Below are 27,442 nucleotides of genomic sequence, written 5' to 3'. Positions count from 1 at the left end.
AATGATGCCAGGTACCACAACAGTAACAGAACTTTGCTGTTTTCTGGGTTTTGTTTTGTTTTTTTACCTTTTTCTTTTTTATTAATTGGGTACGCTGGATGTCTCTATAACTGTGTTCAGATGACTGTAGAACCTGAAAGCTTTTGCTGCTATTGATACATAACATACTGCTACTGGTCTTTTTATATAAATTAATACAGACATACATACACATACACACATATACCCATGTATAAAATTTGAATTTCTGGAAACTTTAGCTGTGCTGTCAACTTTAGGAAAAGTATCCCAATCATATAGTGTTGGGCTGGCATTGAACGAATTTAACAGCCATATTGGTCTAGAAATGTTAAACATAATTTTTTCCATTTGTACAGGGGTAACGCACTGTATTAAATACATAAAGTCTTACCTACATGGGTTTATTACAGAAACTAATATTCTCTAAATTTAAAAAAATGTGGCAATTATTAAAAAAAGAAAAAATTTATCCTGGGTAATTTTCTTTCCCCTTTTTTGTTCCTAGTCAAGATTAACTTACTGCTAATAAATTTTACGGAAATTCATATAGTACCCAAAGAGTCTCAAATGATAATCTGCCATCTCACTTGCAAATAGAAAATCCTAGATAATTAAGCTCTTGAAATCTGTCCACACTTGAACCTATTCAAGAAGAGCTTAGTCTTTTCATGAAAATTAGGCACATATAAATGGCAGAGAATTCTAGAGGAATTAAAGTGAGAGAGGAACAAGAAACTGAAAGTTAAGAACTTTAGAACAGGATCTGATCCAATCCTTATTCTCAGGAGAGGAAAGTGAGGCTCTGATCAATGGAACTAGACTGAATGAGAAGAGAGTTAAACTCGGATCAGGGGACTCTTGCTCTAATCAGAGCCACAAGGATTTGTCAGGTTTCTTCATTTAAAACGGAAGAGGAAAATTAACAATATAATCAGCTGATTTTTACTCTCGGAGTTCAAGTCCAGTGACCTTGGATGTGAACCTAAGTCAACAACAACAAAAAGCTACACAAAACAGAGGGTGTGCGGAAGGTGCAGAGTTAAGATTTATATCGACAAAGGGAAACAGGCTTGACATAAATTTAAAGAGGCCAGGTAAGCAAGGCTATTTCACTCTTCCTGTTGACCCATTCCCTGGGTCTCCTAAATACATTACCCAGTACCACTTTTCAGCACTCTGGCTCAAATTCGAAAGACTCTCATTTTCTCCAAAGTTGGTTCTGCGGTTAATTACTTGCCTTCTGACTACCCTGGGTAAAGCCAAGAAACAGGTAGAATGCACCTGTTGTTCTTGAATTCCATCTGAGATGGAGGCTGGCATTCTACTCACCTCTGAGGAATGTTAATTGCTGATACCAGCATGACAGGTGCAATGAGGAGCAGAAAAATGATCAATGAGTCCAAGTCACAGAACAAGAGACCATGAGAAAGCTCCCCGAGAGCTCTAACTTTCATTACTAATTATCGGTCTGGAATTCAATTTGACCCTTGAAACAGATTTTTTCAACAGGGCACAAAGTTCTAAGTTTCGACAATGGTGCCCTGTCCACAGGAGGAAAAAAAAAGAAACAACATGTATAATCCTGTTTTCCACGTTACTATGGAGTCATTCACTAACCCCAACGGCCTCCCATGGCTCGCTCCTCCTCTCTGCTGTAGGCACCGTTCCTCCATTCCAGATCCTTACTGGTGTGGAGTCCCATCCATTTTGAATTCTGAGTCACTTCCTTTTCCCCTAGTTTTATGCTCTAAAACCTTCCTGTTTCTTTAGAATACACATGCTGAAGCCAATTTCCGTATGGGTCTATCCAGTTTTTATCCTCCCCTTTTGGCTTTTTCTTTTACTATGACACAGCTAACTGGGGAAAGGAATGCACTTGCCGACTACCTGCATAAAGTGTGGTATTGTTTATCAGTTTGGAGTATTTTCCATATTTATTTAAGTTTCCTAACTCTGTGATGCCCAAATACACACAATGTTATTCATTAAGTTTTAAAATATTCCTAGGATATCTTTGCCAATCTTATTTATTCTCATTATGTGGGAACGGAAGCACAAAGAAAGAGGAATTCCTGGTAAAATGGCAATTGAGTTAGAAGATGTAGACTTGAAAGACTGTTTACAAACAAATCCTTTGAAAATAGAATCCCTGATTCAAATGTCAGTTTGTTAAAATTCTAGAAGAGGAAGGGGAAAAAAATTCAGACCAAGAAAAAATTCTATCTTTGAGCTAACGACTGAGGAATTTGAGCCAATTCTTTCTTATTTTTCTACATCCACAGGGACTTCTTTTCGCCTTTTGTCCAAATTGTGACCAGACCAAATCCCAAGAGTTCTCTCTTTTGTTTAAGGGTACTACTTCTGTAAATCCCATTTCCTTACAAGGGCCCCTCATCGCAACAATCTCCTCCTACTTCACTTCAGTTGTTCTCAAAGCCCAGTCCCAGAACCAAAACATCAGTATTGCCTGGGGAACTTCTTAGCAATGCAAATTATCAGCACACCCCCACCCCAAACCTGAATCAGAAATGGGGCGGGGGGAGACATGGGACACATACCAGCAATCTGTGTTTTAAGAAGCCTTCCATGCTGAAGTTATTGGTAATTATCAGCATCTGACACCTGATAAAATGCCCTGGACTCAGGTATGCTGTGGGGACCACCTGAGTCAAATGCCAAGACGTCTCCTGGGTACTTACCCCCTTTACAAGGTACTAGGCAAAATCTAGAATGAAGGAAACAAAGAGGGAAGCAACAGTGCCCGCCCAATTTCTTTCATAAAGTCAAGTAGAAAGAGGCTAAAAGCAGCTTCTGTGAACACCAAGTTGTAAGATGGTTATTTTCCATCTCACTCAATTCCAACCACCCTGCACAATCTTACCTGTTGTAATCAACTCTGGATTGTACTAGTTTACAACAGAATAGGTGAACAAATATTGTGTTTACATCTAAATAAAGGTAAAACAAATTTGTACTCTGCTGAGAGGAGTAAACTCAAATTTCTCTTTGATGACCCTTTTAAGGACTTGAAGAAGTTTATAACAAAAACTAAATAGCAATTTTAATTAATAAGTTCAATAAAGACAACCACCACATAAAGGTTCCTTAAAAAGTATATGAATGCAAGATAAAAGATCTTTAAGCACCTGGAAAAACTGCAAAACCTCCTAAAGAACACTAGCCTGAATGAAATGAACAGATGCAGGTATGCAGCAGGCGCAGTGTGATGTATTGGGAAAAGCAGGCCCTAAACGTTTAAGCTAGCCTGAGGATTCACTGAACCAGAGAGTCTCAATCTCCACTGCATATTAGAATCAACTGTGAAACGTTTCCAAACTACTAACGTCCCGGCCTTACCCTCCTACAATCTGACAATTTCCTAAAATTACCCTAGCGATCAGCTGCATATTTTTTTTTACAAGTTCCCCAGGTGATTTGATGTGCAAAACTTACAAAACACTATGTTAATACAACCACATTTAAAATTCCGAAATAATTAATAAAAATATTAATAAAATTCTGAGATGTCAGAGAGATACTTAAGCATATGATGCAGGAACTACGTCACTCAAAATGTGAATGCTTGACCCACAGAATAAAATCTCTCTTGATCATTTAGAATAAATTAAACAGGGGCGCCTGGGTGGCTCAGTTAGTTAAATGTCTGCATTCGGATCAGGTCATGATCTCGGGGTCCTGGGATGGAGCTGATGTCAGGCACCCTGTTCAGCGGGGAGTCTGCTTCTCCCTCTCCCTCGGCTCCCCACCCCCAAACAAACAAGTAATTTTTTTTAGAAAAAAGAATAAATTAACCAAATTAACTCAGATCTTGCTTTCTTATGGGATTAACATGCCATGCTTGGGCTACATTTTATTAACATTTTGTGATTATTTCATGCTTATACTCAAAGGCGATTTAAGTACAGGGGCGCCTGAGTGGCTCAGTCAGTTAAGCCTCCAACTCTTAGTTTCAGCTCAGGGTCATGAGATTGAGCCCTGTAGCAGGCCCGAAGCCGGACGTGGAGGCTGCTTAAGATTCTCTTTCTCCCTCTCCTGCTCATGCTCTCTCTCTCTCTAAAATAAATAAATGAATCTTAAAAAAAAAAATAGAAATTACAATTTGCTAATAACTGGAAGCTTTTTTAAATTAAGTAAAAATGTGGAAATTCCTATAGCCAGAAAGTTACCACAAAACTGGTGTTAATTCTGGCTCTATAATGCCACATAAAAAATGTCCAGGGGGCGGAGCAAGATGGCGGAGGAGTAGGAGTCCTGGGTTTTGTCTGCTCTCAGGAATTCAGCTCAATAGGGATCAAACCATTCTGAACACCTACGAACTCAACAGGAGACCGAAGAAGAGAGTAGCAACAACTCTCTGAACAGAGAAGCGACCACTTTCTAGAAGGCTGAGAAGAACTGCACTGGCATGGCTGTATTTAAGGAACTATACCTGAGGAACTTCATCCATACCTGGACCTGCTGTAGAGACCTCTGCACTGTGTTGCGAAAGGTGAATCAACTCCAAAGGAGAGGAAAAGTATTCAGAAGCACTGAGAACCATCTTCTGGGGGCTTATTTGCATTTCATGCTGCATGGACTACTGAAGTCTCAACAGATGTCCATCCCTTAATGAACCAGTATTCTTGGAGGCCATTAGGAAAGGGCTATATGCTTAACAGTAGGACCTGGAAAGGTGTAGAGAATAATCCTGTGATATCCCCAGAAGAAAAATGGACACATTTTTTTTTTTTGGAATCCTGCAGTGGCCCTTCAGAGACTTCCAGGAACTTTTCCTTCCAGATAGAATAGATCACTGATAAAACTTACTTCATATTGTGGTTATCCTTAAAATAAATCATTTATCTACAATACAAAAAAAAAAAAAAATGTCCATATAGGCGCCTGGGTGGCTCAGTTGGTTAGGCGACTGCCTTTGGCTCGGGTCATGATCCTGGAGTCCCGGGATCGAGTCCCGCATCAGGGGAGCCTGCTTCTCCCTCTGACCCTCCCCCCTCTCATGTGCTCTCTCTCTCTCATTCTCGCTCTCTCAAATAAATAAATCTTTAAAAAAAAAAGTGTCCATAAAGGTGTCACATTTAAAGTATGTGATGCTTCCATTTTAACTCAAGACACAGAAAAGACTCGAGGAGCTGAAAAAACTCCCCTTTTAACCAGCTGTCTTCACATCCTCAAAAAGTGTGCAAAATACCTCCCAAGTCACTGAAAACTGCCTCAGAGAGAGAAGCAATACCCAAGCTGACAAGCAGAAAAAAAGTATTTTTTTTTAAGTCTGCCCTTTTTTAATCCTTTTTTGTTCATCCCATTGCTTGTCCAATTAGGATGGAATACAAAATATTCGTATTAAAGGACAAAAATTTTTCTAAAAGACCAGATTCCACCTATCTTAGAGAAATGTACCATTCAGATAGTGCCCATCGCTCACTCCCTCTCTTCTGTACGTGTCCCTCTGGCCAGCGAATCATGACCACCTCCTAAGCACCTCTGCTTTCGGCTCCTACCTCTAGATGCCACCCTCTACAATGCCCTCACCCAGGCTCTCCTGGCCTCCTGCCTGCCCCTCACCGTCACCCATCTCACCACCTCCCTCACCCCCACTTCGGTCACACTGGGTGATAGAGAAAAACTACTCCACTTAATTCAGTAACCAGTCTCGTTTACAATTTAAAGTGTACTCTATCCATTCTGAATGGGTCTGACAGAGTCTGAGAGTTTACTACCACAGATAAATGAGATAATTTCTAAGTGCACAAAAACATTTATAAAACATTAATGAGTAATCTACATGAAAATATTTGCCAATAACACAAAAGATAAAGTTGGTCTTTTACTATTAAATAGCCTTAAAAATATTTTCCAAGATGTTCCCAGCCTACTCCTCACAAAAGGAAAAAAGTTATCAGAAGAATGAAGAGAATAATCATTCCCTCATGCTTTTTACTGGTAAGCGGACCTAACCCATATAATGGGCTTCTTCAGAATTACCGTGTGTTTTTAAAAAGCACTCTTACCTGCATTCATTATCCTAACTTGAAAAACTGAGAGTAAGTATAATTAAGTACAATAACAAACAAAAAGAAAAAAGAATCTCTGTGAAGTAACTCAGAATTTTTCCATCACTTTGGACATGAATTTTTAGCAGTTTATTAGTGACTTTCCTTTATTCCGGATGCCTAGTAGGTGCTGGGTAGGCACTGGGATACAAAGCTCAGATTTGCCCCCTACCTTTGAAGAAACTTACCCTCTAAAGAACCCTTTACAGTCTTCCTTAAAGACACTTCCAATATGATGCTTTCCATTTCAAGTTCTAAGAGTAAAAAATACAGAAAGAAGAAAGCAAGACCCCAAAGGCTACAAGCTATGAAATGTGGCAGACAAGTGAGGTAATGGGACACTGTTCACTCTTCTGAAATATCAGGCACGCAAAGATCTGCGATATTTAAGGAACTCCAAGCAGTGGTAACTTCAGAAATGACATTTTAACCATTGTTCAGCAAGTCTGAAAGGCGAAAGGGCACACAAGCTAAATTCCCATCGCCTCGTTTTTGAAGTGTGTTATTTTGAAGCATTACAACAAGAATGTGGAGACATCTAAAAGAAAATCCTAACCAATCCCACAAGTTCACTGAGGCTCTCCTGGAATGCTTTAAAAATGACAGGTAACAAAAATGAAGAGTCATTCAACGTCTGGCCATAATGGGGACTGGGCACCTAACGATGGCTCCTATTTACTGGAGTTTACAAGGACTCTGAAACTTCCTACACAATATGTCCTTTAATGCTCCGGGTAACACTTCAAGACCGATACTGTCATTCCAATTCTACAGATAAGAAAACAGAGGTGTGGAGAAGTAACTAATTTTGTGATATATAAGCAAAATGCAAGGAATTTCTAAACCAGGTAATCTCACTCCAAGACCCACCAAGATCTCACCCATATGCCTTACAGCCCTTCAGTCATGCCTAAGAGCAGGACACACTAAATGAAAATTAAAAGTTGTATGAAATTTGGATCCCCTGGCTGGCTCCGTGCTAGAGCATGTGACTCTTGATCTCAGGTTCGTGAGTTCAAGCCCCACACTGGGCATGGCACCTACTTAAAAAATAATTAAAAAAAAAAAAAAAAAAAGGTAGTGTGGAATTTAATCGAAATGTAAAAGGCAAGGCATACCCAGAGGAAGTGCTTTGTAGGCCTGTCTGAATATGGAGGCTCAGGCCTGCTGTGAGAGTTAACTACTTATGACCCCCAAAGGAAAGCAACAACTGAAACTTGAACTACAACAGAGCTTACTTTAAATACGTGGAACAGTAGGCCTGTGGTTTTATCCACCACCTGCATCTGAACAATATATGCATTCCCATAAACCTTCATCAGAAACATCTGATCTGTTGCCATCACCATCAACCCCATGAAAGCAAGCCTAGTATATCTAGGCAGTAAAATGGAGGCTAGACCTTCTTCCATTGATTTCCATGAGTAGGATAATCACATCACAGCCCACAATTTATCATGACATCTCCTTAGAACAAAAATAATCAGCAAAGCTGCGTCCATTACTAGATAATGGTGATGATGATGGCTCTTCCGATGGTCAGGTATTAGCATTATCCCCACCTTATGAGAGAAAACGGAAGCTAAGAGGTTAAGCATTAGCTAGCAAACAACCAGGGATCATACTACATAGCACTGACATTTAAAACATCATCTTTATTAACTTCTAACAAATCACATCACTAAAACTTTACTTGGAGACAAAGGCCAATGTCTGACGATGAATACTGGGTGAGGTTTTTTGTCTTAATTACATAACTGCAATAACAGCTATAAACCATCAAGATAACTGGCAAGGGCAGAATGAGAAGGCCAGACAGCAGCAGACACACTGGGTACCTCCCTTGACAGGGACGTTACAGCTCGTGGGAAGCAACATAGTTTGGCACTGATGGACCCCAGGCTCATGACATCACCCAATCCCAGCATGATGACAGCTCCAAGTACCATCACACACCTTCCTCCCCATCCCTTCCGGAAACGGCACTTTCTGCTCCAGGCCCATCAGTACTTACCAGCCCTCGTGGAGACCACGCTACGGGTCAACTTCTAGTTGCTCAGCAACAAGCTAGGGTCTGAAAGAGGCCTCTCCACCCATAGAATGCCTGCTTGCAACAAATGGCAGTACATGTCTATGTAGGACAGAAAAGCCAAATCATCACGTTCAAAATAAAGCTCTCAAACATTTCAGGGATCAGGAACCTCTCAAAATCGTCTTTTAATAAGAAAAAAATTTTTCCACTTATAAGGCATTCTACAAATACAGTCAAATAACAATGTAATGAAAGTTTGCAAAGATTCAGAAGAAGGTAAGGCACTCACATACAAACCACCCAAATATTTCTGATGAAAAACTTGTTTGCAGATGTAAGCCAAGGTAAGAGTTCTAATCAACCTTAGAAGACAGACTTCATTCGCCACAGGTCTTCTCCCTTGGTTTTAAGCCAGTAAAACGAGAATTTCTTATTTATATGCGGAGTCTGCTTTAAAGGAGTAGACCATATAGAAGCTTCGCTTGTGAAATTATAGTCTACGTCTGCTTATACCCTCGTTCTGACACCAATCACGTCATTTCTCCATTCACAAAGCAAGAGACCAGAGTTCCCTGGGACCTGTCATCAAATTCTTAGCACGAACGACAGACAGGTCAGTGTTTTAATGTGCCAAACAAGTCTAATAAATGCACTTAAAAGTACCAAATGAGGGAATTAAAAAAAAAAGGAACATTAAAGTCCCTGTGGCAGCCTGGGTGCTGAATCATACAAAGAGGGGAGGGGGTGGGAGACAAACGAGGAGATTCAGAAGTGTGGAACTGCTCTCAATGGTGTCATTCACAGAGCCCCTGAGCAGAGTGTGGTGTTCATCAACGATACAGTTCCCACACTCAGTGGGGCAGGAGGAGAATCTGACACAAGCTGAAGAAGGCTTGCGGAGAATAAGGAGAGGAGGGAAAAGTTCCACACTCTAATGGCAGCCAAGCTACGGCTGTGTTGGAGCAGGGGTCTCCTCAAGTCCCCTCCTACCACACATTCTGCTGTCATTTCCAGGTCTCAATCCACTCCGTACAAGTGAGCAGAGTAAACCACATCTGTAAAAGGTATCTATTGTGGGCAAAAAGCATCAGCAATTGCGTATCTTCAAATAGTATATTTGAACTTTTATTCTTTCTTAAAATAATGGTACTTCCCAAGCATTTTACTTTAATCTTTTTTCTTCTATCACCATGACATCCATCTATTTTCTTCAGGCTCACAGTTTGTATATAAGTCTCAAAACACGAATTAAAAAAAAGAAACCACACAAATAAAAAGTGCAGTTTTGGGGGCACCTGGGTGGCTCAGTCAGTTAAGCGTCTGCCTTCGGCTCAGGTCATGATCTCGGGGTCCTGGGATCGAGCCCCAGGTCGGGCTCCCTACTCAGCGGGGGGATCTGCTTCTTCCTCTCCCACGGCCCACCCCCCCCCCGGCCCCATCTCTAATAAATAAAATCTTTTTTTAAAAAAAAATTGCAGTTTTGGGGCACCTGAGTGGCTCAGATGGTTAAGCATCTGCCTTCGGCTCAGGTCATGATCCCAGGGTTCTGGGATCGAGCCCCACATCCGGCTCCCGGCTCAGCGGGGAGCCTGCTTCTCCCTCTCCCTCTGCTCATGCTCTCTATCTCTGTGTCTCGAATGAATAAATAAAATCTTTAAAAAAATTTTTTTAAAATAAAAATTGCAGTGCCCAGCCCCCAGCCCGCCGCCACCATGCTGTCCCGCCTGCTGAAGGAACACCAGGCCCAAGCAGAACGAACGCAAGGAGCTGCAGGAGAAGAGGAGGCGAGAGGCTATCGCTGCAGCGACCTGCCTGACAGAAGCTTTGGTGGATCACCTCAATGTGGGTGTGGCCCAGGCCTACATGAACCAGAGAAAGCTGGACCATGAAGTGAGGACCCTACAGGTCCAGGCTGCCCAGTTTGCCAAGCAAACAGGCCAGTGGATCGGGATGGTGGAGAACTTCAATCAGGCACTCAAGGAAATCGGGGATGTGGAGAACTGGGCTCGGAGCATCGAGCTGGACATGCACACCATTGCCACTGCACTGGAATATGTGTACAAAGGGCAGCTGCAGTCTGCCCCCTCCTAGCCCCTCTTCCCTTCCCTCTATGCCACCCCTCCTACCTCCCCCATGGGGGAAGCTGACAGGCCAAGAATAAAACACAAGCCTCCGTTAAAAAAAAAATAAAAATAAAAAATAAAAATTGCAGTTTTAATACTGCATTCTAAAGAATACTTTAGATTCTAAACATGTTTCTCTAAAGGAAACTGATTAGCTTCAATTATCCAATGTTTCGGAAATGTGAAAGTTCTTCTAGGAGACTTGAGAGACCATGAAAAAGTATTGAACTAAACATCTTCAAGCTCCGAGCACAATAATAAAATTTAAAAGAAAGATCATCACACCTGATGGGATGCCAGAGCCAGTCAAGGATCTAGTTAAGCAATTATTAAGAGGCTGCGGGGCCGGTGGGTAGGGTGAGGATACTGTGTCACAGCTGGGTTCACAGTCAAATTCAAGAGCCCAAGAAGGGTCCACACAGATAAGCAGACTGTTATACACAATGCCACCTCTACCTGCTCCTCCAGGAAAGCAGAGGTCGAAATGGAATGGAGTGGTCTAGGAGGGCTCCCAGAGGAGACAGACCTGGAGCCCTAAAGGAAGTGTGGTTATTTGTTTTGGCTGAAGAATTTTACAGGGAAGGGAGAAATGGCCCAGATAAAAAGATGGCATGTGTGGACAGGAAGGAAGGCTGCGTTGCCAGCACCTCAGCCCAGACAAGGATATGAAACATAATGGGACAGACCCGCAGCTGCCCTCTATTAATTCCTGAATTTAAGCAAAGGCAAGAATTCATATTGATTGCTAAGATTCCTTTTTCTCCCCCCCAAACAATTGGCTCTTTATACTTTCATCTGGCCTAGGAAAAGAAAAATCTTTTGTCTAGGATGCCATAGGTACAGTGCTGCCTCCAAGTGAGAATAAACTATGACCTTCTGTGGCCCCTTCAGGACCTATGATTCATGTTTCATGGAAAATATTAAGAAATATTCCATTAGAAATGAATTTGCTTTCACAGCATATTGTAGGTTTCCTGTGTTTTTCTTCCTTCATTATCACCAAGGACATTCTCATGAAAACAAAATCTTGTTTTTTTCCCCCTGGAGTAACCATATTCTTTATATTGACTTGCTCTGAATTTCCAAACTGCCTTTTCATGGCACCACAGTGAGCTTCTGCTGTCTAATGACGTCATAAACGTCCTATAGAGAACATGAGTAGGCTAACAAATTCGACTGCATGTAAAGACGGTTGACCTCAAATGGCGTAATTTCCAAAGTTTCCAGGAACACCCGGCAACCAGCTCAACTCCCTACCCCTAATCCCCCACCCCCACCCTTAGCAGCAATCCCTAACCTGCTGAAATAGCAGTGGTGAAATAGCCAAGTTATTAAACTGACAGTTTCAATCGTGGTATAAGCAATGGTTATGACTTCAAACTTTCCAGAAAGGCCACTTCCAACCACCACTCCTCCCACACCCCACACCCCAAAACCACCCCCTTCCCACCTGCTGGGTGGGGTTGAAAGAGCACAGCTAGAGCTTCATTCTCTTCACTTTAATCTCTAGTACAGTGCAAATGCTTCTTTCACAAATTCCCATTACAATATGATTCAATTTCAGATCTTTTCCTAATAGGCTTTTAAAAGGTAAGCAAGAAGACTGCCTCCCCCATTACCAGTCCTCTCCCACTGGACCCTTCATCGTACAGCAGCTGGAGCTGGAAGCCCCACCGAGAGGCTCAGCCCACCTGAACTCTGGGCCCTGTCCTAACTTGGGGCAGAAATAATTTAAGGAGGGGCGCCCGGGTGGCTCAGTCGTTAAGCGTCTGCCTTCAGCTCAGGTCATGATCCCAGGGTCCTGGGATCGAGCCCCGCATCGGGCTCCCTGCTCCGCGGGAAGCCTGCTTCTCCCTCTCCCACTCCCCCTGCTTGTGTGCCTTCTCTCGCTGTGTCTCTCTGTCAAATAAATAAAATCTTTAAAAAAAAAAAAAAAAAGAAAGAAAGAATTTAAGGAATTCTAAATCAGTACTCCTGTGTCACACTATCTGCTCTTAGTTCTGGTAACAGGACATCTGTCTTATCCCAAAGACCCAGTCTCTGCAAACCATCTCTACTTGATCTTGGCCATCTGAGTACTGGCCATCTGAGTACTCAGCTGGTATCCTGCCCAGAATCCTGTTATTCCAGGAATAGGAACCCACCTTGCTCTTGTCACATGCCCAACGAGAATGGAGTGCTAATACTGGAGTTCCCTGATGTATACACAGAGCAGGACCCATGAAGAGCTCATGCTCTCGAGTCAGAGAGACCAGGGATGAAAACCCAACTCTGCATCTTCTGTGTGAATTTAGGTGTGTAAATGAACCTCCATGGGCCTCAGCCTCATGTTTATCTCTAAGACCCATTAACTGAGAGAACACAAAGCACAGCATAAGAGCTAAATAGGTATTAGGGATGTCAATCACAGTGAAAGGATAATAACGTTACAATTTGTGTTGGAATTTACAAATATATTCCCTATTCCCACATTCTATGTTAATATGCTCTACCCACCTGGAGTGAAGCATTCACTAACTTACACTAGCACTCCAAAGAAGGCTTATATGGGGCGGGGTGGGGGGCGGTGCTCAGTGACTGCCTAGGATGCAATGGTGACAGTCAGAGGGTCTGGACTCCAGGTTCCTTCCAGCTCCTTCAGGTCATCCTGTCGCCGCCCCACGGGTTCTCAAGCCCTAGCAAACCAATTACCTCCCTGTTCTGGTCCCTTGCATCCTATCCTGTGTCATTTCAATTAATTGGGCCAGGTACCACCATGCCCCAAATGGAGATAACCATAGCATCTGGGTGTTCAAAAGAGAACAAAGGATAGGAAGGCTGGGGAAGCCAAAGATAAATGGCTCCACAATTCTGCTTTAGTCAAAGACATTTCTGAAATCACTGGAAGGGGTGTTAATGTCACTTATCTCAAAGTATCATCACGAATAAATACAAAGCTCCCACTGTGAACAGAGTGATATACTTGCAACATTCCCTGCAGAATACACCAGTTACTGACATGAACTGAAAAAAAAAAAAAAAAAAAAAAAAAGTGGGGAGAGGCTAACCTGATGAACACACACACACACACACACACGCACCCATGCACGCAGAACAATAAAAGCAGGTGGCATAAAAGAGTGTATTTCATATATGCAGATCTATTCAGCAACTTGCTTTTATGGATTCTATTACACACACTCGGTTGTAGAGGAACATAGTCTACCTGCCAATTAATTCATAGGGCTCCAATGTTACCATGATCAGAAGCTCAAATGCTTTCTTACTGAACTGAAAATACCAGGTTCATTCTATGTAGGTGAAATGACTTTTTATCTAATTTTTCTATAGCATGATTCTTTTTAAGAGTGGATTTTGAGGTTTTATTTGTTGAAAATATCCATTTATTATAGAACTACAAGTAGGTAGAAGATTCTATATCCCATACTATTTTAAAATAATTACTTCCTCTCTTCTTTTACCTGAAAGTTTCTTTGTATGATTCATCACCAAAGACCAGATTCAGTTTTTAAATGGCTTAGAACACCAAAGATCAATTTCAGGAACATAATGGTCAGAGAAATGCAATCAGTAAAAATCATTAATAAAACAGTTAAGTCATTTCAGATTATCTAACTGCAATTAAAATTCATTAGGCTTGAATCTTTCAAAATACACTCATTTCTCCAAAAGTAAAAGTTTTTTCCCTAGTTTTTGTACCTATAGGAACAAAATTAAGTAGCAAAACTACAAAGCAGCATGCTCTGCTATTAAAACAAAGCAGTAGAAAAATCACCTTTTTCCATGGAGCTCATTATGAGAAACTAAAACAAAAGGGCATTTCCCTTCATTTATGTATTGGCGAGCAAGTCCAAAAATTAAAACAGGCCTCTGATCAGTCTTAGCCAATCAATAACCTAGTATTGAACTCCATTACATTCCAATTTGCCATTTGCCCTATAATCCCAATCACTGCCAAAAAAACTACCACAAACAGTGCCCTCCAACACAGCAGTGTTTACAGGCTAACTACAGATCTGGACTGAGCTTCCTATGGTTCAGAGGGCCTAAGTCACTACTTTCCAAAGTGAACTAGAGAGAGGCGGCACTGGATTATACAACCAGGAAGTAACTGAAATGCCCTAGGAGCCATACTTAAAGATCTACACCCAAGGAACGTCACCTACCTGGAACTTACTTAGATGACAAGATTCAGGACTCTGAGCTGATGCCTTAATGGAATTAAGACATTTAGAGAACTTTCGAGAGAGGATTCTGCATATGGAGGGACATGACTTATTAGGGACAGAGGGTGGACCATCATGGGCAGTTTTCTAAGACGGCCTCCAGTGATTCCCACCTGCTCGTGTTCCCACACTGCGCAAATTCCCTTTCTTGAGTGGGCTGGACCTAGTATTGCCCCCTTGCCCTCTAGTTGCTCCTCTGATGAAACCAGCTGTCTCATGGAGAAGCCACTTAGCAAGGAACTGAGGGAAGCCTCCTGCCAATAGTACACAAAAACCTAAATCCCACCAACAACCCCTCAAGCAAGCCTGGAAACAGACTGACACTTAGACATGCCTCGCAAGGAGGGCAGCTCTAGCCCACACCTGGATTTGGGGATCTTGAGAGGCCCAGGGTCATGGGACACAGCTAAACTGTGCCTAAAATTCCTGATCCACAAACAACTGTGAGATAATACATGTTGTTGTTTTAAGTCCCTAAAGTTTGGAGTAATCTGTTAATCAGTAACAAATAGCAGATATTTGATATAGATTTTACCAAAAAAAACATCATCCGGTTAGCATCACAATATTTATTTGAAACTTTTGAAGTAATTTTAAAAAGTTCTTGTTCTCAATTGAAAATTTAAAGTCCTTCAAAATCTCAACATTTTCCAAATTCCATAATATATTAAAAGATAATGCAAGCAAGGCTTCCCAAGTTAAATTAACTCACTTAAAAGTCAACAGAATACTAGAGGTATTTAACTTTGTCCCTTTATTTATCACAGGCCTACATTAGCATCAAGACCCTATCTTATAGAAAGATTAAAAAGTCTTTAAAAATCCAAAATAAACTTTACTTCTGGAAAATACAGACACAAGGAAAAACTTTACTCTTCCTTCAAACAAGAAATAAAAGAGAAACTCCTTTGATTAGAAGGCTTACAAGAATTTCCTTACCTTGAATGCACTGAAGTGTTCCATCCTCTGCTCTTATTGTGAAAGTCTCACCTGGATTAACTTGAACAAGAATGACCTGCAAAATAACATATCAATTTCAACTTAATATCAAAGCATCTGGGGTTTCTCTTCAACAGTTTTATTACCTGAATTTATGTACTAGACAGGATGTATGTGGCACAGAATCCTGTATAAACACAACAGGATGAGTCTTAGACCTGGTTCAGCTTTGAGCAGGGTAAGTACATGCATTTGAATTTAGCTAAGTGAATTCTCCTGTGTTGGTTATGATGCTAAGTACTAAAAAGCTCAATTTTTTTTTTTTACTTTCACAACAATTCCTTTTTTTCTTACACTAACTTGGAAACAAGAAATCGAAAAGAAAGTAGACCAGAAATTCTGCTTATAAAGGAAAATGGCACACAGAAACGTGGCTCAGGGCAAACACTATGGAGCATACTTTTCCCAAGTGTCCATTACTGACTTGGGTCATATGATTCTACCGTGTAACAAAAGAAGGCAACTGATAAGAAAAATGTTTGGAAAATAAAGTATTTGTATAAGTTCTGGAAATAATAATAAACACTATAAAATAAATGAATAATATTGCAAATAGGCCTCAAACACTCAAATTTTAAAATCTATTCTCTAAACGTCAGTGAACATTAATATTTATTTATTTTAAAAATTTTATTTAACTAGGAGAGAGAGAGAGCACACGCAAGAGCACGCACCAAGTCGGGGAGGGGCAGAGGGAGAAACTCTTTAAGCAGACTCCCCGCTGATGCAAGGAACCCCACAGGGCGCTCAATCCCACCACCCATGAGATTATGACCCGAGCCGAAACCAAGAGTCGGACACTCAACCGACTGAGCCACCCAGGCACCCCTAATATTTAATATAAGTAGACAACTTCCAAGACTAGACCATGCACAGCAATGGCAAAGTATGTTCTTTTAAGAGCCTCAGTTTTAGATCTCATCTAGTTCCTGTAGGTAACAGAAAGAACATCACTAATTTATATCTAAATACAAATCAAAGGATGTAATCCAAGTTTAAAAACTGTAGTTAAGGGGCGCCTGGGTGGCTCATTCGTTAAGCATCTGCCTTCAGCTCAGGTCATGATCCCGGGGTCCTGGGATCGAGCCCCGAATCGGGCTCCCTGCTCGGCGGGAAGCCTGCTTCTCCCTCTCCCACTCCCTCTGCTTGTGTTCTCTCTCTCGCTGTCTCTCTCTCTGTCAAATAAATAAATAAAATCTTTAAAATAAATAAATAAATAAAAACTGTAGTTAAAAAAATCACCATGTGCAAGGTTAATACTATTAAAATATGACTGTACATTTCTGGAAACTGGAAGGATGTTGAGTGTCACATGCACCTTAGCATTTTTGGAGCAAACCTTGTCCCTCCCTGCATCGAAACCATCAAGCATAACGTTCCCTCTATCTGTAATGGTTTCCCTGTCCTTCTTCATCTCTGCCTGCCACCCACCTTACTCCTTCCCCAATGAGTGACTAATGCCTATGCATTCTTGTCAGCTTAAGAAGTGGCATCTGCTTCTCAGGACAGGTTGGGTCTTCCACTGTATGCTGTAACACAGGCACCTGCGCCCACACACCTACTTCTCCTTCCTAGACTTTACAACTCCAATTAGTTAAGCAATTACTCTAGGGTCTGTCTTTGCGTCTTTGAGATTGACTCTGTAAGGACAAGATCTGGCATAAGGTTAAGTGCTCAAAACTATACCCGGCCTAGAATAAGTGCTTAATAACTATTTCTACTAAATGAATGAAAGTCGTAAAACACAAGGAAAACCATTGCAAACAACAAAAAACATTGCAAACAAAAATTTTAACTTAGAAATTAAGCTTTCATAATATTCCATTTAAAAGGTCAACTTTTTTTTTAAAGTCAACTTTATTTACTGTATGTACTGTAATTTCTGTTCTGTAAAAATGTTTGAGATCAAAGCCGTTTCATTTTTAAAACCTAAACCTTTAATATCCATGTATTTTGCTTCTTCTACTAATTCACCACAGGAGACACTGCTGGGATATTAAAATTATTCAAATAAGGAAATGCATTAACTGGAGAAAACAAGATCATTCAGGAAAAAGCCGTCCAAGCTTCATCCCTGGTGCTTCTCATTATCTTGAATTATAACGGTGGTTTCAAGGCAATTTATTTTTCCTGTACAGTAACTGTGTCAATAATCTTTCAGTCTTAAGTATTCAAATTCTCACCAATGTAAACACACTGTGCCATTTTAAGAACTCAAAAGGAAATCCCTTCAGATCTCTACAGAGTGATTAAAACATTTCAATTGCTTTCTTGAAACTGAGCTTTTAAAGTCATTCCTAACATGAAAATAGTTTTAACTTTATTTTTACATAAACATAGAACATAACTACAATAAAAAAAAAAAACACTCCAATAAAGAAAATTATCCATGTCTTTTAAAAAGTCTTTAGACCAATTCCAACATTACTGTAATAGAGCAGAAATCATTTGCTTGTGTTGAAACCTGTGGGGATAAGACCTATAATATAGGCCTGGAGAATTAATTAGTTAGAAAAAAAAAAAATCAAAGGACATCAAGCCTATGCCCCAGATATTCTCTGACAATCCCAAATTCATGTACTCTCTCTCCTCCACCGCTCTCATAATTGTCACACAACGTGTCCTGAATGCAGGTCCTGAAAGTACAATTCACCAGTATTATGGAAAGTTCCAGGCAAGAAAAGGGATTTCTGAATTGGGGTACGCTCCAGATTCTGTCACATTACCTGCTCCTCACACTGCATGAAAAGTGTCTATAATGACTCCTTAACGGTCACAGACAGCAGGCCACAATTCCAAGCCTCCAAAAGCCATTTATGCCATCCCCCTCTCTGCTTACGGAGGCCAATTCCTGAACCCCACCCTGCTTCTTCAGTGGGGAAAGATGATAGGTAAAGAGCTTTTTAAGCATCCTACTAAAATACCTCTCTTCAAATGTTTCATTCCTGTAATTTTCCCTGCTGCTGGGTTGCTATGGCAACCAGATTATAATCCACCAAGTCACCTCAGAAACCAGGCAAATCTGCGTCCCAATATCAATTTTTCTTAGTACGAGCAGAAGTCATTATTTGAGCAACCCGTATTCATCTTGGCACCGAGTTATTTTAAAAGAAAGCATTTTACTATACAGAGGTCCACTGACCACCTTGCTGTTTTCACTGTCAATAAAGGAGAGATAACCAAGTTTTGGGACACACACCAGCCCAGTGATCTTGTCCCTGACAACAGACATGAATGAGAAGTCAGAAGCGTGCCTTGCATCACCCAGCCTCGAGGCGCATGAGTCACACCCTGGCAGGCTCCCTGGCGCTTAACCTTTCCTATCATAGAAGCCTGCCCCTCAGTCTCTCCCCCCTCTTCCTCCCTCCCTCCTTTCTCTCTCCAGCCACAAGGCAGACATAACTGTTACAAGTTCTCATAAATGCAGAACGTAAAACATCCTATCACTGTCCAAACCTCATCATTTTTTGGTCCACTCGCTAAGCATTTCCTGCTTTTCCAAAGTCAGCATTAAAACAATTCATGCTGCATTCTGTGCCTCGTCAGAGTAAGAAAGATTTTAACCACTGATAAAGATTCTTCTCCAGAGATGCTAAAATAGAACCGTGTTAATCAAATCATAAGAGCATACTTCAGGCTATGCTTGCTTCATCAGATCAGTTTCAAATCTGTTACGGCTAAAGGAACCAAGCAGCCCAAAATAACCAGAGGCAAGTTTGTCAAAAATTAATGAAAAATAAGTGACCATTCTTCCAAAATCTTAAACAATAAAACAAGAGGTAGAATTGATGTAATTAAGCAAAAGGCTAAAACAGCATCGTGAGAAAGCTTTGCCCAACGAGACTATTGAAACAGGTGTCAACAGATCTTACCTTAAAGGTATAAATCTAACTCGGTTTCATACCCAGTAGAGGAGGAAAAGGAAAGCTACTATTGCAATTTAAAATTGTGGGTGGCTGATTAACCAGATCAGTGGTATCTAAGACCATTCCTGGAGGCAAATTCCTAATTTACGCCTCAAAAAAAAAAAAAAAAAAATCCCCAGCCCCCTGACCAAACAGCCACTGCCACATATGTGCCCACCACTAAAGCTTCTGCTGGGAGAACAGTACTTACTGACTAAAGATGGAACATAACATTTGCAGTTTTCTTAAAAGTTAAATCCAATAGCCAGACACTCAAGATATAAACCATGCCAGGAGAGGGGACCCTGTTCCATTTGGGGAGCTTCTTCCACTTGCCACACTCGGTGAGGCTTGTCTTACTCTTAACTGTGTTATGTATAAATGAACACTTCTCACTTGCAGCCAGCATTTATGATTATCCAACAGATATCTTTAGGGGAAAAAAATGATATAACCTAAAAGTTGCTGAAGAGTTCCACATAAGGAAGGATTCTATCCAAGAATAGATAATAACTTTTAAGATTTTATTTATTTGAGAGCGAGAGAGTGACACTGGGGTAGGGGGAGGGGAACAGAGGGAGACAAAGAGGGAGAAGCAGGCTCCCCGCTGAGCAGGGAGCCTGACTGGGGGCTTAATCTCAGGACCCTGGGGATCATGACCTGAGCCGAAGGCAGATGCTTAACGACTGAGCCACCCAGGTGCCCCAAGAATATCTAATAACTTTAAAAAAGCGACTTCTGATTACATGAGAGGAATAATAGCACTTTTTTTCTGGAGACACACACACACACACACACACTCACTCACTCACTCACTCACTCACTCCAGATTCCCAAACTCCAGAGAAATCCTGGCAAGCTCCAGTCAGGCCCTTGAAGGCCCAAACCATCCATCAATACACACCTTTGAGACCCTGGTGCCTGGGCTAGAGACCGGAGCTGGTCTCCAGAAAACTGAAAAGTGGCATCATATGTTTTCTGAGTCCCCTCCCTTTGCTCCAAATCAGGAAAAGGGAGAAGATGAGCTGTATATAACCAATAATTATCTTTGTGGTAATAATATACACAAAGAAAATGTCCCAAGATTAAAATGTGGCAGGGAAAATAGAAAGGTACTAGAAGATGACGGGAAGTATTAATTGTCTCATCTGCTCACCTGTCCTACCTGAAGCCTGACTCCAAAGCTGGCAGGAAAAACACACACAAGACCAGGAAGCCTCTAGAAGTACTTACACATCGGGTCAAGGCACAGGGACACACATGGTATTGAAGCTGTTGCTCTCTTCAACACTGGTAGGACAAAATAGTCTTGTTTTGTTTCTTCCTGGGCTTTAGGACTTTTTCAGTTTATTTTTTTTCTCTTTTAAAGATTTTAACACCCAACGTGAGGCTCAAACTCACAACCCTGAGATCAAGAGTCGCACCCTCCACCAACTGAGCCAGCCAGGCCCCCCACAAGACCTGTTCAGTTTGAAGCAAGGAGCAAGAATACTCCAATGCTTCCAAAATTTTTAGTATTCTGATGTCTTCAGAGAATGGAAGGTTCAAAAGTTGTCGCCCTCAACAGACCAATACATCTCTCTTAAACTCAGAATGATGCAGGCTACTTTATCAACTCCTTTTAACAGCTTTTTTTCTACAATGATTATATACACAGCTATTATTAAATACCCCCATGGTCTGCCAGGTAGGTATTATTAACCAGATTATATAGATGGGGAACCGAGGCTTAAAGAGGGTAAGTGACTTGTCTGAAGTCACAAAACTACAAAATGACTGAGTGAGCACTGGAATCCAGCCCCATCTGACCAAAACGCAGGCTCTTTTCTTCTATTACACAGATTCCCCCCTCTGATAGGCATGGGCTTCACAAAGTCAATTCTTTATGAAGATAACTTTAATAAACAGCTATAAAGAGAGAACTCACTTCACTGGGTCAAGGGCATGTCTCCAAGACATGCTGTGAGGACAAGATCTGTTCTAGGAAATCCAAGCCCACTCCCTGAGCCAGAGTCCATAGCTCCCAATATGACAGTCGGGTAGTAAGGGAACCCTTAACTAACAACCAACAGTGGCTTTTATACCGAGCAATGTTTATTCTCATAAAGTCCTTGTCAAGTCCTTGAATTCCCCTCGAATCCTAAGACCACCAAGGAGCTAATCATGGACTGTCACAATCACTAGATGCCACTTTGCGTGGCCCAGGAGTAAGCACAAGAAAAATAAAACAGGACTTCTGGGACAATGGCATCTATAGAGTCTATGCTTCCCACAGTCACACATGATTAACAAAAAAGACAGGAATGGATTAAAAGGTAACCAAGGGAAGAGAAATCAGACAAGCCAAGGAGGCACTTTTATGCACTGAAATCACACCAGTGCCTGAAAATCTATACATTCTAAAGAGTTCAAAAAGCCCATTTCATGAAACAAGCGTCCTCAGAATTACTATGATATCTCTATTAATTCAGCAAATATCAATGACTGACCAGAATGGGTCAGGCATTCCTCTAGGCACTGGGAATAGAGCCTTAGATAATACAAAGTTCTGCCCACCTCAGGCTGACAAACAGAACTTAATACGGGATGAAGAAGCGTAGTGCAGGGGGTAGAGTTTAAACAAAAAGAAAACATTTATAGAGAGTGGTTAAGGGCTATAAAGAGAAAACAATGGCAGCTTGTAAGAAGTCATACATTTCTACTCTAATTGTATACTGCCTTGAATAAAGAGATTCTATTACAAAAAGAGCTGCTGTTTGCTAAGAATAAAAATATAGCCTTAAGTGGAAAAAATGCAAAATGTAATATAGATGGCCAAAACTAGGTTAAAAGCCTCTTTTAAGAGAGCCACAAATGCCAGAGTCTAAGGTTCCAACTACAGGACTTTCAAGATAAAAACCAAGAACATAAAAGACCAAAATTCTATGTAAGCTTAAGTATAGTTTTTCCCTGGCTAAAAGTAACAGCTACCAAATACCCTTGTGCATTTGAAGCACCGTGACGTTTACTTAAATAATTTTATTAAATACATTTTTCACACAGCTCTCAGTGCCAAAACTGTAACTCTTCTCCCTTTAGTTGAAAATTATGCTGAGAACAAAATTTGGTTCTTGTCAATACCACTTCAGGGTTAATCCTTGTCAAAAATGTCCATCAGGTGAGATACCACCCCCTTCTACCCCTCAATTCCATCAACGCACCCCATGTCCATAGGCTGGGCTCTGGCCACACTGATGGGGAATGAGCAGTTCAGGCTGCTTTTCACCTAGCCAGCCCTACCCTGAATGTACTTTTTGCACATTGAATCTAAAATGTCTCCTACCATTCAGATCCAGCTACCTCATGTCTAGTTTTGATTGGCTGAGAAAGAGTAACATGACCCACGTTGATGTGGTACTTCATGTCACGCACCTCTGGTAAGCTATGCATTGAACCTAAACAAACAACTCTACTACCAGACTCTCAAGGCCAGGTCAGTGAAGAAGCATTTAACTGCCTATATTCCCAATATCCTAGTATTTTTTAAACCTATTTCAATGCTGGCCATGTCATTCATTTAACACTGTTCTCCCTCAGACATAATCAAGAAATAATGTATCCATGAAGAATGTTCTCATGCTTATAACTGACAGGAAATCAGTTCCCACTATTTTGTCATTCAATATTGCACAGCTGACGTTCCTATATCACTATACTTTTTCAATTGTTGAAAATTAACACTCCTATTGCCTGATAGCTTATACCCACCAACATCAAATCAGAAGTGAATACAAATAGGTCATATGCTAGGGTTTGGGAAGGATTTTACAGAACAGTGAGGACTCCCCCCTGCCCACCACTATACAGTATATTTTCACTTATTCAGCCCTTGACTTTCCATGCATGAAATTTATTTAAATCAATGCCTAACGCAATTACTGAAGCCTTGACTGTTCAAAAACATTTGCTGAGTAGTTACTGTGTACCCAGCACTTTATAAAGCACTAGTGATATTAAGATGAGAAAGAGGACATCCTACTTATTTGTGGGTTGGTACAAGGGTAGAAAATACAATGAACTGTAATAAAATATGACTATTTGCTACTAAAAGCTACGGAAACTGAAGAAAGCGGTGAGAAATCAGGGAAAGTTACCATTGGGAATGACATTTACGGCAGGAGCAAGAGACTGCAAGCGGATAAGCCAAAGAACAATCGCATGAGTAAATGCACAGAGGCCTGGACTGTAGGATGAGTTTAGAATTCCTATGTGTGGCACCTGGGTGGCTCAGTCGGTTAAGCGTCTGCCTTCAGCTCAGGTCATGATCCCGGGGTCCTGGGATCGAATCCCACATCGGGCTCCCAGCTCAGCGGGGAGCCTGCTTCTCCCTCTCTCTCACCCCATCTCGTGCTCATGCGTGCTCTCTCTCACTCTCTCTCTCACACACACACAAAATAAATAAAAGCTTAAAAAAACAAAAAGAATCTGACCTGACCCTAATGGCATATGCCTGGTCCAGAGGGGCCAAGGTGAGACTGCGGAGCAGGGCCACCTAGGAAAAGCCTCTGTTGGCCCCACTTAGAAGTCTGGACTTTATCCTGTGAGTGGTAGTATTTCCCAGGGGAGAAAGCAACATTACTAGAGGACTCTGACAGCAGTGAGTAACTCAAACTGAGGTGGGAGACACTGGGCACACAGACAGCAGTAGAGAGGTTAATGAAAACTCCAGCTGTGACATAATTCAAAGATTATGCTGTTCAGAGTTTAAGTTTTTAAAAATGACAGTATGGTAAGCCAGGTCACAGGGTCTGCAGCAGACAAGCTCTGCCCAGCTCCTTACCAACACCGAAGGTTCTGAGATCCTGGAGGTGTGGTAATGTCTGTGGTTCCGCGAGCCAGAACTACGTCAAGTCACTCTAGTTGTGCCGCCTGTGATTCTGCCGCTTCCATTTCTACCCTGCTACCATCAAGAGGCCTCCAGAGTCTGCCCGTCTTGTGCCTCCTCCTCCTCCTGAACTTTTTCTGGCCTTTATTTCTTCTCTTTGGGTTCTTGGCCTTTACTCTAAAAAGCTAAGCCCAAGAGCCAACCTAGCATTCCGTTCCTTGTTTCCAGTCAACTCCCCAAGCGGTCACAGTGGATTAGGTTGCCCACCTCGCACGTTTTTGATCAGTTTGTGCACCACAAGCAAAGAAGGCCTAGTGGGACTGGTACGATATTTGGAGTCAAAGGAGAACCAGTACTCATTTGCAAGGGTACAAAGTTAATCATATCCCCAAACATCTACGTTCTGATTCTAAATAACTCCATTTCAAACTAGCGAATTCATTTTTTAAATCCTGAAGTTAAAGTTTGCCTTTTATTATACTGTACATACACAGAAAGGTTTGAAGAATAAGGACTCAGATTTTTAGACAAAACCATACCACCTACAATGCCATCTTTTTTTTTTTAAGATTTTTTTATTTATTCATTTGAGAGAGAGAGAATGAGAGATAGAGAGCACGAGAGGGAAGAGGGTCAGAGGGAGAAGCAGACTCCCCGCTGAGCAGGGAGCCCGATGTGGGACTCGATCCCGGGACTCCAGGATCATGACCTGGGCCGAAGGCAGTCGCCCAACCAACTGAGCCACCCAGGCGCCCTACAATGCCATCTTTAAATTTAAAAAAAAAAAAATCTTAAGCATTTTGAAGATTTTTAAAAAATGAATACTTAATAGCACATATTCCTTCTACATGTTTAAGTATCTTTTCCTGCCATGCTGTATGTTGAGATAAAATGAAATGAAGCTCAGGCCAGAGCTGTCTTCTAAATAACATGCGAGACTGTAAATATTGAGTAGTTAAGTCACTCTCTGCTAATCCTATTTTAATTTCAATTCATTTTTGACTTTTAGAGTTTAAAAAAAATCAACCAAGATAACCAAGCTGTACAGTGAGAAGAGCAAACAAGACAGGTGGCAGGTGAGTCTGGCTCTGCTCCACAGGGCACTTAACTTTCTCATCCCCATAGCTGCCCATCTAAAAAAAAAAAAAAAGTGGTAGTACCTCATATGTGCACTTAAGGAAAAGAGCAATCCTAATGCAGCCCTGGTACAAGGCCTTACACATAATACGTGCTCAATAAATATTAATTCTTTTTCTTCAAATTTCTACCAGTGACCAATCTCTAAGAAAAAAAATGGGGCCTCTAAAGACAGAGTATTAAAAAAAAAAAAGTAGTTGTTTTTACCAAATCTGTGTTTTATCTTCTCAAAACAACAACAACAAAACCACAAAGCCAATTCTCCCCTCTGATCAAATTTTCTGTTTGAGAAACATTATGGCTTTCCTTAAAGGTTCATCTCCCACCCCATTTGCATTCCAGTGTCTGTTCAGCTTCCGCGGATTCAGGCAACAATAGCGACTTTGGAATCCATTCACAGAAGTTCTGAAATCTAAGCCCTTTACATCTACACAAAATGGTCTGAATTACTTGGAAACACGTCTAATTAAGATTATCATGGGCGCCTGGGTGGCTCAGATGGTTAAGCGTCTGCCTTCAGCTCAGGTCATGATCCCAGGGTCCTGGGATCGAGTCCCGCATCGGGCTCCCTGCTCCTTGGGAGCCTGCTTCTCCCTCTGCTTCTCTCTCTCTCTCTCCTCCTCTGTCTCTCATGAATAAATAAACTAAAATCTTAAAAAAAAAAAAAATTATCATAATGAAAGTCAGCAATAAAACGTAATAAAGTAACACCACAATATGTGGAAATTTCCTACTAACTGCTCAGAACTCCAGAAGACCCTTTTCTGGCCCACAAGCTGCCTTCTCAAAGCACACAGGAAGAATTAAACTTGGCCAGATTTCTCTAAGGAGCATCAGACATTTGCCTTTTTAAACACTTAAGCAAGGAGCTTGAGAGGTTATCCACCATACATTCCAGGAAAACAGAATTATACAGCTGGATACTTAAGACCATTAAAAAGTTTAAAAGAAACTGTCCAGATTTGAGGTTTCAAGACAAACAGACTGAAAACACTCTTCAAAAAGGCAATGCTTTAAGATTTTCCTTTCTAGATCTTAGTACCAGAGCTTCGCAAGCAACTGCTGGAAAGCTCGCGCGCATTTGGACTCTCGGGTCTTGGAATGATGATATCCCTGGGTGCACACACATACCGATTTGTACAAATGAATGGATTACTCCAATTCTTCCCTCACTCTGCACCAAGTCCAAATTCAGGACTGACACACTAGTCTCTGCAGACAACGAAGGAAAAATGTGACAAAGATTTTCCGGCCAGCGCCGCCCCTCTCCTCACCCACCCTCAGCACACACAAGTACACAGAGGATTCTGTGCGCAGCTCTGATTCGGGGCCCGTTTATGCGCCATGACATCAGTGCGGGATAAGGAGCCAAGTTTAAACTCCATCTGGGACAAATAATGTCCAGGCACACTGTGACTTCTTTTGTTTATATACACTGACTAAGTATGTCTTGGTGGTAAATGAACTGACTCTTAAGATTTATTTCCCAAGGCCTCCACAACAATATTCTGCGCCCCTGAAGCAACTCCCGGCCTCCAGTTCTCTTTCCAAGGCTATGCGTAAGTGATTTTTAACAGAACACATGATTTTGAAACATGCAACTAACATCTTGAGGAGAGACAAAGTCCAAGCAGCCCTTCATCAATCTCAAACAAAGAAAACGAGGAACTGGCTAGTGAACGGGTGTGGTATCGTGGCTTATGGTACAAATACTGCAGGACACTTAATTCTGTATTCCCCCTCAGAACAAGCAGCAGCAGAGGTGAGAGATTTAAGAACCGCTCACATAGCCACGTGGCCATTTTCTTTTCTCTTTAAAGGACAAACTGAGGGTAGTTTTTTTCTTGTAATTTTGGCATTACTTAAGAGACAAATTATAAATTCAGGATGAAAAACAAGCTAATAGGTTCAAGTCTTACAATAAGTTTTTAGATTTCTTCAGACACAAAAACTGTGCCTCTGGGGTGATGTAATTTTTGAATGAAAATGAAAGGCGGGGTTTGGCAGGAAAAGAAGGCAGACCAAAAGGTCAACTCCTAGCTCCCCGGGTGAGGGGGCGGGGGC

At 41.3% G+C, this 27,442-nt stretch overlaps 2 protein-coding genes across 8 annotated transcripts in view; one reads left to right on the top strand and one right to left on the bottom strand.

The window, feature by feature from the left end:
• FNDC3B (fibronectin type III domain containing 3B) overlaps positions 1 to 27,442 on the bottom strand; it is a 342,488-nt gene that overhangs the window by 229,610 nt on the left and 85,436 nt on the right. For all 7 annotated transcript variants that reach the window (XM_027587529.2, XM_027587528.2, XM_027587526.2 and 4 more), the window contains one exon: positions 15,413 to 15,488. In XM_027587529.2, coding sequence (XP_027443330.1) covers positions 15,413 to 15,488 — 76 coding nt within the window. The remainder of the gene's footprint in view (positions 1 to 15,412; positions 15,489 to 27,442) is intronic.
• Positions 9,819 to 10,300, top strand: LOC113918761 (biogenesis of lysosome-related organelles complex 1 subunit 1-like). The gene is given in 2 exon segments (XM_035728721.1): positions 9,819 to 9,869; positions 9,871 to 10,300. Coding segments are annotated over 2 exon segments (378 nt in total). The 5' UTR covers positions 9,819 to 9,836; the 3' UTR covers positions 10,216 to 10,300.

Source organism: Zalophus californianus, chromosome 1 (genome assembly GCF_009762305.2).
Source record: "Zalophus californianus isolate mZalCal1 chromosome 1, mZalCal1.pri.v2, whole genome shotgun sequence".
In the NCBI taxonomy this organism is placed as follows: domain Eukaryota; kingdom Metazoa; phylum Chordata; class Mammalia; order Carnivora; family Otariidae; genus Zalophus; species Zalophus californianus.
Note: the sequence above shows the minus strand (reverse complement) of the source record. Positions and strands in the feature narration are given on the sequence as shown.